Source organism: Anabrus simplex, chromosome 1, assembly GCF_040414725.1.
Source record: "Anabrus simplex isolate iqAnaSimp1 chromosome 1, ASM4041472v1, whole genome shotgun sequence".
Classification (NCBI taxonomy): Eukaryota; Metazoa; Arthropoda; class Insecta; order Orthoptera; family Tettigoniidae; genus Anabrus; species Anabrus simplex.
In genome coordinates, this window is record NC_090265.1 from 903,003,977 (window position 1) to 903,024,554 (window position 20,578).

General features: G+C 41.3%; 1 protein-coding gene across 1 annotated transcript in view; it reads right to left on the reverse strand.

Moving 5' to 3' along the window:
* RhoGAP100F (Rho GTPase activating protein at 100F) overlaps window positions 1–20,578 on the reverse strand; it is a 660,953-nt gene that overhangs the window by 174,028 nt on the left and 466,347 nt on the right. Inside the window, exon 4 of the mRNA XM_067148290.2 lies at window positions 19,456–19,735. Within this exon, the coding sequence (XP_067004391.1) occupies window positions 19,456–19,735 (280 nt within the window). The remainder of the gene's footprint in view (window positions 1–19,455; window positions 19,736–20,578) is intronic.

The following is a 20,578-nucleotide window of genomic DNA, read 5'->3' on the forward strand; positions in this document are numbered from 1 at the left end:
GTTAAAATATTTATCTCTTCACTATGCAACTGAGATAACACAAAATTGAACTACTGTCCGCGAACAGACGTAACGTCCTTCGTTCCTGAAAGTACTATAAATGATCGTCCCGTACCGTTTATGAGTGAACAAAATAAAACCCTTATATCTCCCTTCCAAACTTCTACCTGACTTATTGTAAAAATCACTAAGTTAGTAACCTGCCTTCAGGCGGTGGAGTGAGGAAATACCTTACACACTTTATCATTTTCACTTTCTTGCGAAGCGAGCTAACAAAAGATGGCGGTAAAAGTTAAGCTGAATTCAGGTGGTAGGGTGACTAGCCAATTACAGTATGTAGTGAGACCTGTCAATCAGCTATGTTTTCCAGAGCTAATTAGGAAATGAAAGGTGAAAGGATAAGCTAGGAAATGTCACGTTAGGTATAACACCCACGGTATCTCCTGCCTATCGTAAGAGGCGAATGAAAGGGGCCCTAGAGACTTTTAACTTGGGAGCATGAGTTTGGCGATCACGGGCCCTTAGTTGAGTCGTGGCATTGCTTCCACTTACTTGTGCCAGGCTCCTCACTTTCATCTATCCTAACCGACCTCTCTTTTGGTGAAGGCTAGTTTTTTAACGATCCGGACGGTATTAGAGCATTTGAGGCCTAGGTAGTCTTTCATATTCATGCCCTTCAAGGACCTTGTCTTTCTTTGGCCGGTACCTTCATTTTTCGAAGCATCGGATCCCCTCCAACTATTTGTTTATAGCGGATGGTTGCTTAGTTGTAGTTCCTCTTAAAGCAATAACCACCATTATCACCACCACCACCACCGCTCTATTAACGTACTGAAACCTTTCAATTTAAAGTCGAAATCTTAAATACACTGAAGAAAATGGAAATTGCAACATCCAGAAGGAGTGGTGCTACATTGCTGCAATTGAACATGCAGGACGAGTGTTTGGTTTTGATTCGATGATTACACTTTCAGGTCCCTCTGACCGCAAGTTTGGACAACAACCAATACAGGATGTGCCCGCCACGAGCTGCAATACATTGATGAATTCGTCGAGGCATGGAGTCAATAAGGCCCTGGATTGCTTCCTGAGGAATTGTGGCCCATACTTGCTGCACTGCACGAGTCAGTTGTTCCAGAGTTGTGGGTGGCTGAGGACGTTTGGCCAGTTGTCGACCCAACATGTCCCACACATGCTCAATAGGACTGAGGTCCGGGGATCTGGCGGGCCATTCTAAGGTGGTGATGTCGTGGAGAGCTTCTCTGGAGATGCGTGCAGTGTGAGCCCGGGCATTGTCCTGCTGAAACATCCCATTAGCAATGTTCGCCATCATAGGGACAACCACTTGATTGAGTATCCTATCAACGTACTGTCGATCAGTCATAGTGCCCTCAACAAGCACTAATTGTGATTTCACATTAAAGCCAATAGCTCCCCAGACCATAATGCTTGGTATTGGCCTGTGTGCCTCTCGACAATAAGATCTGGGCGGCCCCTCTCCCCCGTACGTCGCCGCACACGATTTCGGCGATCACTGCGGGCAAGACAGAAGCGCGATTCATCACTAAAGATGACCCTATGTCATTCGTCGACCCACGTCGATCTTTCTCGACACCAGGCCAGCCTTACACGTCGCTGTTGTGGGGTCAATGGAACACCTTCTGCAGGGACACGGGCTCGTAAGCCAGCTGCATGCAGGCGATTACCAACTGTTTGTTGCATAACGTGGGATGCCACAGCTGCTCGAATTTGGGCTGCTGTTGCATGGGGTTCCATCCGGGCCATCCGAATGATGCGACGATCCTCTCTCACAGTTGTCCGTCGCGGTGGGACTGTGCCAGGTCTACGAGTATGAGTACCTTCATTTGACCACTGCTGCCATACACGTTGTACCGTAAATGCCTGTAGGCCAACACGTGCAGCGACAGTTCTTAGCGATAATCCAGCCTCACACAGCCCAATTATCCGAGCCCCCTCAAACGGCGACAGTTGTTGATAGCGTGCTTTTCTCTGTCGTCGAGGCATGTTTAACGGGGAACACTTCATTGCACAGACTGCAATCAACTACGCTACATCAGAGTCCGTATACTGGAGTTGATTCCTCTGCGACCAATCACGCGGGGAGACCTGTAGCAACAATCCAATGGGTCTGAAACTTTGATCGTTTACATACTTACATGGCATTGTTCCATATCTTGAAAATCAACACAAACGACTAATGCCTTCATGGTGTTGCAATTTCCATTTTCTTAAGTGTAATTTATAATTTTGTATAATCCAACGTGTATAATTAATTATGTGGCACAGGAGCTCGTTTTATGTAAACATGTGTAATTATTTTTAAAATAGGCGTATTTAATATTGTATAAAATATGTAAACATATGTAACATTAAAATTAAGTATAATGATCCCAATAGCCTAATTCGTAAACATGTTAAGTTTTCAGACAGATACATACAGAACAAAAACTATGTAATTATATAAAAGTCCGGACTCTACTCATCAGTGTACCTCATTGCTTATGATTACAGCCCGGATGTTTGGCAAAATGCCCTTTTGTTTTGCTGGCTTGTTATTATAGTATTATTATATATATAAAATAAACGTTTTGTCTGTACATTGCTCAGAATAAAAAAAAAAGGTATTTCTGTATTGGTCGTGTCCACAGTAACAAGGACGTGCACCTTTTAATTTTCCACAGTGTCTGTCTGTCTGTCTGTCTGTCTGTCTGTCTGTCTGTGTGTGTGTGTCTGAATGGGCATCCCGAGGAAACGGCTGAAGAGAATTTAAACAAAATCGGTATGTAAAGTCGGGGAATAAGTCGCTACAATCTAGGCCACAAATAATTTTATTCACGCTGGGTGAAATGGTAGTTAAGGGGAAGGTGCCTAAAATTTAATTTTTAATTACCGTACCTATGTTATTCGTCCTATAGAAAGTACTACATAACAAAATTTATAGACAATACAATTTCTGATAATTTATGTCTTATCCAGTTTTACCGTACCGACTATGATAAGGTTGGTAGTGATGGCGATTATTGTTTTAAGAGAAAGTACAACTATCACAGAGTCAGAAGAAAACTAAATGTGAAGGCCTACAATATAAAAAGCTCATAAAATTGATCAACAATAACATTACATTGGCCATTGTTTGTTGTGATGTGCTTTGTGTATTCTGTTGCCACTCATCTCCAATAGATGGGATTACTGCTGCTTACCAAGTATAACAGCCTGCCTGAATATTGGCGGGAAGTAGCTGGGAAGTTAGATCTCTCTCTTCTTTAGCATGCCATTCCTCTGGTTCATAAATTTTCTGATAGTACTGGTACGTAAACACACTGGTTCATAATAGCAGTCAAGCTATTCGATCCCTACTCTGAGGTACTGATTGGAATTAGCATTGTGCACATTTAACGGAATAATAGCAGAGGAGTATTCGCGGCTGTCTGCGGCCTGGTCATTCCAACTCTGGAACTTTGAACTGTTAGATCGGCAGCGTCGTTCTGTTCGTTAAAAGTGAGAAAATGTGCGGTTTTTTCCCATTTGATCGAGTAGGTCCTACTTCATATGATAGCATTGCTTTTAATTGCGACATTCCTACTGACGTCACTGTAATGACCTATGTTGACTTAATTTGGGAAAACCACAGTCTTTCTGATAATTCCATAGCGAAGCCCGGGTACATCAGTTAGTATGAAATGATTCTATGGAGATAAACATATTTATACTTATCTCAGAATAGCAGGGCAAACTTTTATTTTGCCTATTTTAGCCGTTGCTGCATTTTATAAAACATAGTGCCTCTTCTTGGATTTTATGGATATAAATTGATATTTCGAAACCTCCATAGCTCAGATGGCAGCGCGCCGGCCTCTCACCGCTGGATTCCGTGGCTCAAATCCTGGTCACTCCATGTGAGATTTGTGCTGGACAAAACGAGGTGAGACAAGTTATTCTCCGGGTACTCCGGTTTTCCCTGTTATCTTTCACTCCAGAAACACTGTCCAGTATCATTTCATCTGGCAGTCATTAATCATATTCCCAGAGTAGTGCGATAGACTTCGTCAGCCGGCACAATTCCTATCTTCGCCGCTAGATGGGGCTTCAATTCATTCTATTCCTGACACGTTCGAATGACTGGTAACAGGCTGTGGATTTTAATGTTCAAATTGGTATTTCACCTTTCCCCTTCATTTTGGTAAGATACCCTTTACAGAACATAAATGTGCCATTCTAATTTTCTCTTATCAAATAATTTCTGCTACTTTTGTTTTTTTTACTATTCGGAGAATTTGGACAATTTTTTCGCATTCTCTCAAGACGATGCTGCAACAATTCTTTACCTGTGCGAGTGTCTGGAGAACGGTCTAACTTTCATAGCAACCCATTATGCTGAATTGCTGAAAGTGGCGACAAAACTTGAAAAAATAAATAAAATGAAGACGTACTTTTGTTTCTTCAGTGAATCATTTTGAAGAATTGTGAGCTTAGATGAAGCTGTTCCATACGAAGTGGGAAGTCTGAAAGTGACACCCGCGAACGGGCTAGGTATGACTAGAAATGTAGAATTACAGGAAAGAAGAAAAGTTTTCCAACTTCAAAAAGGCGATTTCTCAGTAATCGTAGAGGTACCCATCATACTGCCTTGTTTTAAATAAATACCCGTGGTACAGTATTTCCCTAATTACAATGAGGATTAATTCTGCCGTAGCCGGTTCCAAACCGGTTTGAGAAACGATGAGCCCGCGCTCATGTTAACGTTTATTGGTTGATACTACCGCAGAACGCCTACACGGAAACATCGAAGTAGTTCGTAAGGCAGACGATAGCATAATGTGATCCTACATACAAAATGTCCAAAATATAATTTCTTTTAAGCGAGAAAAATATGCAAGAACCGGTATGTATTCATCGTCATTAATATAACCAACCAAATTCGAGCTGAAGAATGCCGGTGACGCATGCCCTCATGCTTGATCCGCCATGTTGTATCTTTTACCCTCTATCACATCGTCCGTTCGCGAAGGCTCAACGGACGCTTTACCCCACCATTTAGTTAGTGTGGAGTTTGGTAAACGAAAATATTGCGCTTCATAATAAAACATTAATGAAGCTCTGGTGAGTATAACAGCTGAAATTCAGCGTGCCTTTATTCATCACGTGGTGGCGGAAGAGCTGAGATTTTGGGAATCGGACGGTTTGTGCGATATGACTGTCGATCGTCTTGTCATTAATCCGAATGATACGAGCAGCAGTGAGAGGAATCCGACTTGGAAGGAGTTCATCCTTTATCAGATTCTAATTATGTACAAAACTTTTTTACATTTTTCTCTTAAATACTGCCTTTTCAAAACTAAATTTCCCTTGTAGAAATATTATATGGAAATTTTCCTTATACGTACCGCTATGAATGATTTCTTCTTGCTAGTTGCTTTACGTCGCACCGACACAGATAGGTCTTATGGCGACGATGAGACAAGGAAGGGTTAGGAGTGGGAAGGAAGCGGCCGTGGCCTTAATTAAGGTACAGCCCCAGCATTTGCCTGGTGTGAAAATGGGAAACCACGGAAAACCATTTTCAGGGCTGCCGATAGTGGGTTTCGAACCTACTATCTCCCGAATACTGGATACTGGCCGCACTTAAGCGGCTGCAGCTATCGAGCTCGGTTATGAATGATTTATTACGTATTTACGTTCAAATTCATCAACCTTTATTTATTTACTAGCTGTAGTACCCGGCGTTGCCTGGATACTTTTTGAATGTTTACCTTTAAGATTTGTATTACTAGTTAGTTATGTGTGAAGTGAATTTTTATAGCTTTCCTTTGAAATGTTGATTGATAGTTTTAGAGTTATTTAGATGTGTTTCATTTCAAGTTTTCGATTATTTAACTTTGGAGTAAAACTTTGTCCTTGTGGAAGCTCGAAAAAAAAGTAATAAGAGATAACTATAATATGTATTTACCCGTCGCGCTATGGATATCATGTACACGATTTCAGCTGTTATTGAGACTGTCACCAATCAGCCTTGCGACCCCAAAAGCAGTGGATTCAACACTAATCTTGGTCATTTTAGACTATTTACTTTTAAGACCCTCTCAACCCCTGTTTCAGTGGAGGCTGAACGTGGACTTAAACGGTATCCAGAGCGTCAAAATTCGTACCAGCGACACATAAACAATGGATTCTACATAAACATAGGTAATTTTCTATTAGTTTTGCACGTTATCCCCCAGCGGGGGCTGTGATGTTTCATCTCCATAGCATTATTTTTTTCAGATGGTAAGTCATTATGTTTAGGCCTACCAAGTACCGTAGAGAGCAATTCTGGAAACTAACAACACACATCCATAATCTCAGTTATTTTTACATTCATTTTCACCCCTTCTCAACCGCCATATTGATTGCGGCTTAAGTATTCAGGATGTCACAGTTCAATTCAGCGACCTCGTAAACAATGTATTCGACATTAATATTAGTCATTTTCGTTTGTTTTAAAGTGTAACCACCTCCCCTAAGAGTGCTAGGGGTGTTTTACCCCACAGTATTTTTTTCTTCACATAGTAAGTCATATGTGTACCAAGTTTGTATGAGGGCTCAGCTGGAATAAACATACACACAACCGTAATTTCGGTCATTTTGATCATTTTCTTTTCCAACCCTTCTCATCTCCATGCCGATGGGGACTGAACAACGACATCCGGAGTGTCATTATTCACCTCACCGACCCCCAAAATTATGGACTGTACATAAATATTTGTCGTTTCTATCATTTTTACACTGACTGACAGAGCAAATGCAACACCAAGAAGGAGTGGTCAGAACTTTATGCTAATTGCAGGGTAGACTGACGTCACTGAGGTATGCTCATGATGTGAAATGCGCCGCTGTGCTACGCACGTAGCGAACGATAAATGGCACTCGGCGTTGGCGAATGGCCCACTTCGTACCGTGATTTCTCAGCCGACAGTTATTGTAGAACGTGTTGTCGTGTGCCACAGGACACGTGTACAGCTACGAATGCCAGGCCGCCGTCAACGGAGGCATTTCCAGCAGACAGACGACTTTACGAGGGGTATGGTGATCGGGCTGAGAAGGGCAGGTTGGTCGCTTCGTCAAATCGCAGCCGATACCCATAGGGATGTGTCCACGGTGCAGCGCCTGTGGCGAAGATGGTTGACGCAGGGACATGTGGCACGTGCGAGGGGTCCAGGCGCAGCCCGAGTGACGTCAGCACGCGAGGATCGGCGCATCCGCCGCCAAGCGGTGGCAGCCCCGCACGCCACGTCAACTGCCATTCTTCAGCATGTGCAAGACACCCTGGCTGTTCCAATATCGACCAGAACAATTTCCCTTTCCCGTCGATTGGTTGAAGGAGGCCTGCACTCCCGGCGTCCGCTCAGAAGACTACCATTGACTCCACAGCATAGACGTGCACGCCTGGCATGGTGCCGGGCTAGAGCGACTTGGATGAGGGAATGGCGGAACGTCGTGTTCTCCGATGAGTCACGCTTCTGTTCTGTCAGTGATAGTCAGCGCAGACGAGTGTGGCGTCGGCGTGGAGAAAGGTCAAATCCGGCAGTAACTGTGGAGCGCCCTACCGCTAGACAACGCGGCATCATGGTTTGGGGCGCTATTGCGTATGATTCCACGTCACCTCTAGTGCGTATTCAAGGCACGTTAAATGCCCACCGCTACGTGCAGCATGTGCTGCGGCCGGTGGCACTCCCGTACCTTCAGGGGCTGCCCAATGCTCTGTTTCAGCAGGATAATGCCCGCCCACACACTGCTCGCATCTCCCAACAGGCTCTACGAGGTGTACAGATGCTTCCGTGGCCAGCGTACTCTCCGGATCTCTCACCAATCGAACACGTGTGGGATCTCATTGGACGCCGTTTGCAAACTCTGCCCCAGCCTCGTACGGACGACCAACTGTGGCAAATGGTTGACAGAGAATGGAGAACCATCCCTCAGGACACCATCCGCACTCTTATTGACTCTGTACCTCGACGTGTTTCTGCGTGCATCGCCGCTCGCGGTGGTCCTACATGCTACTGAGTCGATGCCGTGCGCATTGTGTAACCTGCATATCGGTTTGAAATAAACATCAATTATTCGTCCGTGCCGTCTCTGTTTTCCCCCCAACTTTCATCCCTTTCGAACCACTCCTTCTTGGTGTTGCATTTGCTCTGTCAGTCAGTGTATATTTAACCGGTATTTCTGTGTTTTTTATAATTCATCCACACCCCATAGCAATTTCTTCTATATAGTAAGTCATGTGTGTATCAGTTTTGGTTGATAACTACGCTGAAACATACATAGGCTACGTCCATTTTCTCGGTCATTTTGGACAATTTCTTTTTCACACTTTCTCATTAACTTATGCCAAAGGAGACTAAATTGAACTTTAACAAATACGAATGTCACTGTTCATCTTAGCGACCCCGAAAAGTATGGATTCGACACTATTTTCGACTATTTCACTTCCCTCTTCGCCCCTTCCCCACACCCGAGAAAGGGGCTGAACTTGGACTTAAAAATCCGGAGTGTTATTATTCATTTCAGCGACTCCGAAAATTATGGATTTGTCACCCTTTTCGAATATTTTTGAATATAACCATCCCCCTCGCCCCCACCCCAAAGGGGGGCTGAATTTCAACTTATACAAAATCCGGAGTGAAACTAATTATCTCAGCATCCTCTAAAACTACCGATTCGACACCATTTTCGATTATTTTTTATATATCACTCTCTTCTCGCCCCTAGGGTTGCTGAACATCGATTTTAAAATATCCGGAGTGTTATTATTCATTTCAGCGACCCAGAAAACGATGGATTCGCCCCTATTTTCGATTATTTTTGTATTCCCATAATCTCACCCCCACCCCTACCCAAAAGATACTAGGCGTGTCCTGTACCTCGCGGTTAGTCTCCTGCTGGTAAGTCATAAGTGTACCAAGTTTGGTTCAAATCACTCAATTAGTCCAAAAACTATGGATTCGATGTTATTATTGATAATTTTTTTATCTATATTTCAGCCCTGCACCTGAACTAATAACAAATCCGGAGTGAAATAAATGACTGTATTCCCCGTCCCCGAAAACAACCGATTCGACACTATTTCTAGGGGTGTCTAGCCCCCACACCATTTTTCACAGATATTAAATCATATTTGCACCAAATTTAGTAGTCAGCTATGCTGGAAAATACACAGATACATCCATAATGTCGGTCATTTAGGTCATTTTTCACCCTTTCTCACACCTATACGAAAGGGGGCAGCACGTGAACTAATAAAAAATCTGGAGCGAAATTAATTATTCCCTGTCCCCGAAAACAACCGATTTGACACTATTTTAGATTATTTTTATATATCACTTTCCCCTCGCCTCCTCCCCATAGGGGGATTAATTTGGATTTTAAAAAATCCAGAGTGTTACTAATCATCTCAGCGACCCCGAGAACTACCGATTCGACACTGTTTTTTGATTAGTTTTTTTATCTCAAACGGGGCTGAACTTGGTTTTATAAAAATTCCGGAGTGCCACTATTCATTTCAGCGATCCCGAAAAATATGGATTCGACACTATTTTCGATTATTTTGATATATCAATCCCCCCTAGTCCCCCATCCCATAGGAGACTGAACTTGGAATTTAAAACGTCCGGAGTGTCACTATTCATCTTAGCGACACCGAAAAGTATGGATTCGACACTATTTTCGATTGATATATCACTCCCCCCTCGCCCCTCACTCCAAAGGGGGCTGAACTTTGACTTAAAATCCAGAGTGTCACTATTCATCACAGCGACCCCGAAATCTGGATCTGGAAGTAAGATGGCGACTACTGTGTGTGAGTCTGTGATATCCGTAGTAGATAATGGTGTAAGATGCAGTGAAAAATGTGGCAAATGCAGAAGAGTAGTTAAAAATGGGATTCTGTGTCGTAAGTGTGATGAATGGTACCATTTTCGTTGTGCAAATATTGTAAATAGGACTGATATTGAAGAAAGTGAGTGGCTGTGTCCCGAGTGTAAACAAACCGAAAGTGAGGCAGAACAACAAGAAAGAGAGACATACGAAACTATAATTAAGATTTTAGGAGTGCTACAATAAGATTTATGCGCTCTGAAACATGAAAATGAAAGCTTAAAGGACAGAATAAAGAAACTGGAAGATAAAGAAGACATTGGAGAAGAAAGATCGCCGTGGACGGAAGCGACGCCAAATACAGTAGAGACAATACACGACACTTACGGATTTCGCCTTGCTAAAATGGGAGACAATTCGACGGTGGCGCTCCTAGTGACTTGACCGGAACAAATCGCGCTAAATTCAAATATCAATGGAAATGTATATACGGAAATGGATAAATAAATTACGTCTAGAAAGACAGTGGTATTGAGATATTAACTTCGAAGTTGCTAAAGCAATTCTGGATAAATGAATGAAGAATTTTTTAAAAGGTTATTATTCAAAGACTGAAATTAGACATATAAACAAGGTGTGAAATGGACTGCTGTGAAATGGCTTGATCTTTCATTTATGCATTACTTTCTTAGCTTTAGCATACCTGCCTGAAATCTTACGGTTGGATTTGTCCTTTTTCCTCATTTAAAAACAATGTATCATCACATTAAGACATTTGTCATTGAAAATATCGGCACATTCCTTACACATATGATGCAATGAATTAACATTTAATAGCTGGACAATTTTCCTCTTAACATAAAGCCTACTAACAGAAAGAAAATCTATAAAATCCCGGCTTTAATCTGAGAAGAGGGATAAAAGAAAGAAAAGTTTGAAAATGTTGTCGATAGTGATGCTTTGAGGAATATTTACGTAAAATTAGAGTTAAAATGTAACATGCCATTGGCTGTATAGTCGAGGATTTTTAAAGTCGCTGGCCTGGAAATAATCTGAACAGATCTTATAATTCTTATACAAGCGTAACGTCCCTTCTTTCTTGTACACTTTATCCAAATCGCTTCTGTGACATTTCAAAACCCACAGATCACACCTACAACAACACATCGGTATTGAAGGTTAACTGCTGCACTATACAATAAAATATCCGTATTATATTTTAAGCCCGTTAAAACATGGGTCGAGCAGGTCAGAAGATTATGAAGTACTATAAAAATCTCTGTCACTGGAAGAATATATATGCAAACACAATATTACTTACATGTTCTTGTCACGAGGGAACCTGAAGAACGAGCGCGCATTTTTCTCTACTTCGTAATTACTGCAGCCAAACACAGCACATACCTTTCCCCTCATGTTGAGAGGAGATATCAAGGAATGACACACGCTACTATTTAATTATGTCAACTCACTGAGAACGCATAAATAACACCAAAAACTTCACACAAAAATACACGTGCTCTTATGACAGAATCAGTACCGTTCAGGTCTATCCGCTAGAGTGAGCTCCAATAGCTGTCTCTCGATATCTCGCTCAGTGTCGTGTATTGTCTCTACTGTATTTGGTGACGCGTAGCCATTTTAGGCCTAATGTTAAACATATGGGAGAAACTACGTACAACTTAAAACCGGGAAAAAACTCTTTGCAGTGCCAAAATAGATTTCAGTTACTTCAGCAAGTTCCAGAAGAAGACATACCAAGTTTTCCAAATAATTTTAAATCCAGTGGAGGTAACCTACAGAAGAAGAAAACCAATCGAAAGTCAAGATCGCCAAAGATTCATCTCTACGCAGACAGTCAAGGGCGGGGTATGGCAGAAGGCATCAAGGATGAGCTGCAGAATCCAGAAACTGAGGTTTTAGGACTAATAAAACCAGGTGCCAAAACTGAAGACGTCCTTTCAAGTTGTGATCCTGTGTTAGAGAAGGACAATTATGTCGTAATTGTGAGTGGTACAAATGACATTGCTGCAAATGAAGGTGAGGAACTAATTATGACTCTCAGAGGTAAGATTTCCAAACTACCTGACTCAAAAGTAATTGTAGTTAATGTGCCACCTAGGTATGACCTTTTAGAGGGCTCATGTGTGAACAAAGCTGTACATGATGTAAATATAAAAATCAAGAGATTATGTAAGAGTTTTAGAAATGTCTAAGTAGTAGATACTTTAGGTCTTGGCAGGCAAATATTTACTAGGCATGGGTTACATCTGAATGGTAATGGAAAAGCAAATCTCTGTAGACAAATTGCTACAATTATCAACAGAGATTTGCAAACTAATCTGTACTTAAGAAAACCCATACCACTAAACTGGCACATACAGGGAAACTTGCCAGAAAACCCAGACCCTTAAATCAAGATCTATGTACAAGGATCTGGGTTCCAGGGACGTTCTCAACTCGTGAGTCAAACGTTACCCAATTGCAACAGTCAAGTTTTAGGGAGGAAGGATGTCTGAGATTGCTCTTGGTAAACTGTCAGAGTGTAGTAAATAAACAATTAAAAATCGATACATTGATGGAATCTTATGAGACTGATGTGGTGATAGGAGTAGAATCATGGTTGAGAGAAGGGGTGGGTAATAGAGAAGTATTTCCAGAAGGGTACACAGTCTATCGAAGAGATCGAGGAGATAAAAAGGGAGGGGGGGGGGTGTTTATTCTGGCGAAGGAAACTTATTGTTCACATGAATGGTTTACCGATGAAAGGGATGAAATATTAGGGATAAAATTAGTTTGTCATAATATGAAGGAGGTTTGTAATTATAGGAACATACAGGCCTGGAAGAGAGGAAAGAGACATGGAAATATTTGAGAAAATAATAGATTATACTCATAAAAACAATAATAATGATATGGTAATAATTGGGGGAGATCTAAACTAGCCTGAAGTTGAATGGAATGGAGCTGCAAGTGAAGCCCATGAACAGAAACTGGCAAATAAGTTAATTTGGGAGGGAGGATTTACACAAGTAGTACAAGAACCGACTCGTCTCAATAACTTACTAGATGTATTCTTGGTTAAACCATGGGAAATTGTTGATAAAACTGAGGTAATTGAAGGAATAGGTGACCATAAGGCTGTAATAATGGAAGGACTGGTACCAAAAAGGCTTAATAAGAGGGTCACACAAGACAAGAAATTGTACAGAAAAACTAAAGTTGATGAATTTGGGACTTACCTTAAATCACAATTCAGTTGTTGGATAAGTGAAGGGAGTAATGTGGATACACTTTGGGCTAAATTCAAAGGAATCGTTTGGGAAGGAGAGAAGAGATTTGTACCTGTTAAGAAGGGTAAAATGACCTCAGACCCTGTTTATTATACAAGGGAAATAAGAAAATTAAAAAGAAAATGTAGAATAGTAAATAGGAAAATCAAAGAACGTAGGGAGAGTAGAGAAAGTAGAAAACAGCTAATGAGGGAACTGAATAGAGTGAAAAAGGAAGCAAAAGAGAATTATATGAATGGCATACTTCAAGAGCATAATGACCTCAAAAGGAAATGGAAAAAGCTGTATTTATATGTCAGGAATCAAAAAGGAAAAGGAATACAAATTCCTACAATGGTGGGAGAAGGGGGGTAAACAATATTTAACAGATACTGAGAAAGCAAACCTCTTTAGTAGGGAATTCAGATATTCAGTAGATGATTGTCAGGAGTTGGAAACTGAAACAGAAGATACAGAGGGAGAGACACAGAGGGAAACAAGAAGCTTCTCATTCACAAATGAAGATATTTTCAGAGAAATCCAACTGCTTCAGCAAGGAAAAGCAGCAGGAAGTGATCAAATTACTGGGGAGGTATTCAAGACGATGGGGTGGTCTATAGTGCCTTATTTAAAATTTCTCTTTGACTATGTCATAAATAATAGTGTAATACCAAAGGAATGGAAGGAATCTATAATAATACCAATTTATAAAGGAAAGGGTGATAAAAGGAAACCAGAGAACTACAGACCAATCAGCCTGACCAGTATAGTGTGTAAAATACTGGAGAGTTTAATAGCAAAGTACATCAGAGGGATATGTGATGATAAAAATTGGTTCATGAGGAGCCAGTATGGATTTAGAAAGAAATTTTCTTGTGAGGCACAACTGGTGGGATTTCAGCAGGACATATCAGATCAGTTGGATTCAGGAGGCCAGTTAGATTGCATAGCCATAGATCTTTCCAAAGCCTTTGATAGAGTGTAACATGGAATATAATTAAAGAAATTGGGGGGAATAGGATTGGACGTAAGGGTTATACGTTGGATAAGAACATTTCTAAATTCAAGGGTTCAGAAAGTCAAAGTAGGAAATTATATATCACAGGAAGAGAAAGTTTGGAAGGGAATTGCACAGGGTAGTATAATCGGTCCGTTACTTTTCTTAATATACGCAAATGATTTAGGGAACAATATAACATCAAAAATAAGATTGTATGCAGATGACATAATTGTTTATAAGGAAATAAATAACATTGAGGATTGTTCAGAATTACAAAGGGACCTTGACAGTATCCAAGAATGGGTTGAAGAAAATAATATGAAGATTAATGGAGGCAAATCAACTGTTACAACATTTACAAACATGAGCTTTAAAACTGAATATGAATATACTTTGGATGAGGTAGTTATCCCAAAAGATGACAAGTGCAAATACTTAGGTGTGCGATTTGAAAGTAATTTGCACTGGAAGGGTCATGTTGATGACATTGTTGGGAAAGCATACAGATCGTTACATGTCATAATGAGGCTACTTAAAGGATGCAACAAAGAATTAAAAGAAAAAAGTTACTGAAGTATGGTTTGTCCATTATTGGAATATGCAAACAGTGTTTGGGATCCTCACCAAGAATACCTAATAAAAGAACTAGATGGTGTGCAGAGGAAAGCAGCAAGGTTTGTAACAGGGGATTTCCGGAGAAAGAGTAGTGTATGAGAAATGTTAAAGGAACTTGGTTGGGAACCTTTAAGTAAGAGAAGGGAGAAAACTAGACTTATAGGATTATATAGAGCCTATACAGGAGAAGAAGCATGGAGAGATATCCGTGAGAGGCTTCAGTTGGAAAATAATTATATTGGTAGAACTGACCACAAGTACAAAATTAGAAGGAATTTTAGCAGAAGCGATTGGAGTAAATTTTCATTCATTGGGAAGGGCGTGAAGGAGTGGAACAGTTTACCAGGGGTAGTGTTTGATCATTTTCCAAAATCTGTACAGATATTCAAGAAGAGAATAAACAACAACAGAGAAAATAAATGAAATGTTAGAGGGCATTCGACCAGTGCAGGTTATTGTAAATAAAAAATGTGTGTGATTAATTCCATCCCCTGGTCTATGGAGTTTGGACAGCCCAAGTAGGGGACTGCCTGTAGGGGTGAAGTACAGTGGGGACTTCGAGGGCCCTGGGACCGCTACGGTAGCTGTGAAGGCCCTTCAGGAACTCTGAAAAGTGGTGGCAAAAGGGGCTCTGGTTAAGACGCAGCAGGTCGTTATGCTACTTAGGTTCCAAAATGGGTAAAATACAAATATGTAAATAAATTCAATGTTAATTTTAATCTTATACCAGTTGTATATTATTATTAGAAGTAATTTCACATACTGTATATGAGTTGACTATGTTTGTGAGATATTATAAGTAGAATTTTGTAAACAATATAAATTTATTAAGGATGATGTATGTGTTTAATAGAACAAATTATTAGCGTAAATTGTATAATATTGTATTCTAGGAAAATTTTCTTCGTCTCTTGTTAATTTAAAATTTAGTGCTTGACAATAATGTATTTTAGTGTACCATTTGCCACCGAGGTAGACACCTCATTTGCAAATAAAGAGATTTTGAAGTATGGATTCGACAATATTTTCGATTATTTTTATATATCACTCAACCTTCGCCCCCACCACTTGGACTTGGACTTATCCGGAGTGTCACTATTCATCTCAGCGACCCGGAAAAGTTGGATTCGACACTATTTTCGAATACTTTTATGTCACCCCCTCGCACCTCCCGTCCCTAAGGGTACCTGGGGTGTTTACTCCCACACGGTTTGTCTCCTGACGCTAAGTCGTAAGTGTACCAAGTTTGGTGTAAATCGCTCCAGTGGTTTAGGACTACATACATACATACATACATACATACATACATACATACATACATACATACATACATACATACATACATACCTACATACCTACATACCTACATACCTACATACATACATACATACATACATACATACATACATACATACATACATACATACATACATACAATAAATGATATATACTGTATATATAGAGAGAACAGTAGCTATCGAGTCAATGAGAACACCAGTGTCTAATAGGTAGGGTTGCCTACTTACGCAACCAGTGCACCTTAGATCCGTAAAGGAAGGAGTCAGGGCGAGTTTCAGGCACCTTAATGGCATATGGACATGAATAGTCAATATAACTTTTTTACTTCTTCGAATGTAGACCGCTTTCCCGAATCCAAAATATATGTTTACGTTCTTGCAACAAAAATTTCAATGGCTGTTAGTGACAGTGGCTGAAAGTGTCAGCTTTAATCTTAAGGCACACTCTTCTCGTGATCCATAAGAGTAGAGCAATCAAAGTCTGTACAATCCTTTAATTACTGCAAGGAAGACTTAACGAGGTATATTTTCCTACAATGTAAGTAGTATGGCATTAATCATCTTCAAATGTATTTTGTATTTGCTAGCCAATTTTAATAGGGTAAAGTACTTTTAGAATACATTTTTAAGTCATTATTGTAGGTACACAAAAGGAATTAGGACTTACGAAGCGATATATTCCGTGAAAATTGTACCTAAAGTTGGGGCAAAAATTTGAATTTTTATACTGATTAGTTGATATATTGCAGCCCCGTTGAGTAACTTTTATTTCCTTATGGCTAGAGCTTTGCACGGATGCGGATTTTTCCGCGGATATCCGTGAAGATAGTGTCTTTGCGGATCCAAACTGTATGGCAGTGCGGATAATTTTGCTGATAATTTCTAAATAATGAAATTTATTTTCAATCAGTTTTACTTTTATTTTTGCTTGTGGTTAGGTGACCCTTGACAGTGGTATAGGAGAATGGTGATATATAAAGAGCCTTGAGACCATAATGCCGTAAATATGATCTAAGCCTAATTTGCGCCTGCCCTTAGTTAATGGAAGAAAGGAACAATTGTCAATACGTCGGTAATTGTCGCAAGAAAAAATCCCTCATAAACATGTGACACTAGGAGTTCTGGTGCCAGGTATCAGGCCTATTGTATTAACAGATCTATCCTTCAATATATTAGGTGTAATGTACTGTAATTAAATGTTTAAAATATTCGCGGATATTCATTTGCGGATGAAGAAAGTGCGGATGCGGATAATATTTTTTATATCCGCACAGGGTTCTACTTATGGCTTCTGGAAAGGCCTAGTGAAAGTCTTTCGAGTTGACACCAAGGGCGACTTGCGCGTCTGCGCGCGCGCGCGCGCGCGCGCACGCACACACACACACACACACACACACACACACACACACACACACACACACACACACACACACACAGAGAGAGAGAGAGAGAGAGAGAGAGGGAGGGAGAGAGAGTCCTCAGCCAGAGGAATTAACTAATTAAGTTCGACCCGGCCAGGAATCGAACGCAGGGACCAAAGGGCAGCATGCTAACCAATTAGCCACTGAGCCGGACTGTTGATAAACTAAGTTGATATTAAAAGGGGAGCAAGGTTTGGTAGTCCTAGAACAAATAATTTCTTAGATATGAACCTACAAAATGGGCCTTAAAGCACGGAGGTTTCACGTCTATGTGCTCTTAAAACTGGATGAGGAACACGGGTGATCACCCTTGACAGAGAGTTCAGCAGGCACGGAGTCTATGAAGGGGGCAACCTCCCCACTACGCTAGCCCATGTAGGGATAATTACTCATGATGATCGAAATCTTCAAATTAATGAGGAGGAGAGAGTCGGCATTTAGAAAGTGGCTGCTACCTCCGACGCCGAGAGGCAGGAAGGATATACGAGGACTGTAAATAAAGTAGTGACAATGTAGTCCAGGAGATCGGGCATGCGTAAATAAGATATGGGAGTGGTAATGTGGTACTGTTGTCGATATGTATTTGACGGGCATCCAGTTGGGAGTGATGTTGCTGTGTGGCGTTGAAGTGAGGAGTGTCGATTTCACCGCTCTAAAGCATGTTTTCAAAAGGTGATCAGCGTTCGTGGATTAAATTCGGGGTTGCCCGAGGCAAAAATGCATCAGAATGTTGTGGAAGATTACGCGAAGCCCGCGGAGAGAATGGATTACCGTACAGGACGGTTGCACGATGGGTCAAGACGTTTCGTGCCGGCCGGAATGAGACTGCGGATTTGCGCCGCACAGGTCGGCCGTCCGTTCCTCAAGATCAGATTGACATCGTGAGTGGTGTCGTTTCCGTAGACATTGATTGACTCTCCGGGAATCATCCTTAGAGGTTGGTCTCGGTCATCTTTTTCTTTTACAAGTTGCTTTACGTCTCATCGACATAGATAAGTCTTGTGGCGACGTTGGGACAGGAAAGGTCTAGAAGTGGGAAGGAAGTGGCCATGGCCTTAATTAAGGTACAACAGCATTTGCCTGGTGTAAAAATGGGAAACCACGGAAAACCATCTTCAAGGCTGCCGACAATGGGGTTCGAACCCACTATCTCCCGAATACTGGATGCTGGCCGCATTGAAGCGACTGCAGCTATCGAGCTTGGTACCTCAGTCATCAAACGGTGTGGCACATACTTGACGAAATGTCTTAACACGAAGAAAACTGTGTCCCGCTGGATTCCACATCAACTCACAGAAATGGCACCGGTATACACTCGCTGGCATCCACCTGGACAGATACCGCAACGAAGGAGTCGCATTTGTGCAGCGTATTGTTGCCATTGATGAGCTGTGGGCACGAGCCTACGAGCCTCAATTAAAGCGCCAATGGAATGAGTGGCGTCACGCAGATTCGCTACATCTACAAAAATTTCGACAGGAACCCAGTCAGGTGAAGCTTATCTGGAGCGACATCTGTGTCTGGCTATGCCGCGCAAACGTTTGCTGCGCGATGATCGCGCTATCGTGTTGCAAGACAACGCACCTTGTCACGTCGCAAACAATGTCAAGCTCTTATTTCAACTGCTGCATTGGGAGGTCTTGGAACACCCTCCGTACTCACCAGACATGAGTCCTTGTGACTTCGACCTGTTTCCGAAGTTGAAGGAACCCCTCTGAGGCCACCGATATCCTGACGTGGCATCTGTACTCCGCGCAGTAGGGCGGTCTGTTGCTATCATCAACAGAGAACTCCTTGCCAACGGTTCCTAACGGCTTCTCGTCATTTGGCAAAAGGTAATAGACTTTGCGGGTGACTGCATTTAAAGAATATAATGCAATTGTACTTGTTAATTCATTAAATATTGCTTCCTATCAATATTGACACTGCTTTGTTTACATCCCACGTATAAAGAAGAATATATTGAGATTACCTACCTGCTTTCCTCTGACGAGTGACAAGCACCAGTCTCCTGGGGATGGACATGATGATGACTACGTCGTCCAGGCTCATGTGCGTCACGTCCACCATGTTGACGGCGAGAATCTCGTCACCCACCTTGAGGCAGCCACTGTTGTACACAGCGGACTCGAGGGCGATCCTCGAAATGAACACTCCATCCGAGCGGTCCAGCCCATTGCCCTCCCGGATGTACAGTCCTAGCGTCTGGCCCGGCCGTTTCACGATTTCCACCAGGTGCACGAAGTGCTTCGCGTCCTGAAAACATGCATCTTAATATACTGAGTGAGAACAAAGAGGGATACTTATTTTTCTAAGGAGTGTTCATGTACCTAGGTATATCTATATTTTTGAAAGATCAGAACAAAAACGTATAATTCTTTGAACCAGTTTTTATTTCTGTGAACGATCCATGGTATGTGTGAAACGGTCAGCTTCATCGAGAGTTAAGTATCTACTCCTTGCATCACTGAACATGTTGATAAACTAGCTCAAACATTTTTCTCCACCCTGGAAAACGTTCCTGTTGTTTCATACCATAAACTTGGACTATTGTATTCTTTCCTCTGAGTTTTATAAGAGATATACTGCATTTATACTGGTTTTCAAGACCAGTGTTAAACTACTAAAACAATGGTGATAAGTATAAATTGAGCTATGTTGATTTTAGTACTTTTCGCAGGGGCGTGAATGTATTATTCTAAGCGTAAGTATTTGTTACCTATATTATTAAGCTTGGAGTTTATTGTATTGTGTTTATCTGGGTTGCTTTTTATTTATTTAAAATATTTTGATTATGAGCTTTGAGCTTGGCCTACCAAGCGACCGCTGCTGAGCCCGAAGGCTTGCGGACTACAGGCTGACGTGTGGTCAACACGAAGAATCATCTGGTACGTTATATTCATATAGTTTACTGACGATTAAAGGAATATTAAAGGAACTGATTTCAGCATCTGTTGTAAGTTTATTGAATTGGAACTACGTGAAATTCATGTTTTTTTCCCCCATTTTGCTTTACGTCGCACCGACACAGATAGGTCTTATGGGGACGAAATTTATGGTTTGAGTAAGATTTACGTGTACTTCGGGGATGGATGAAGG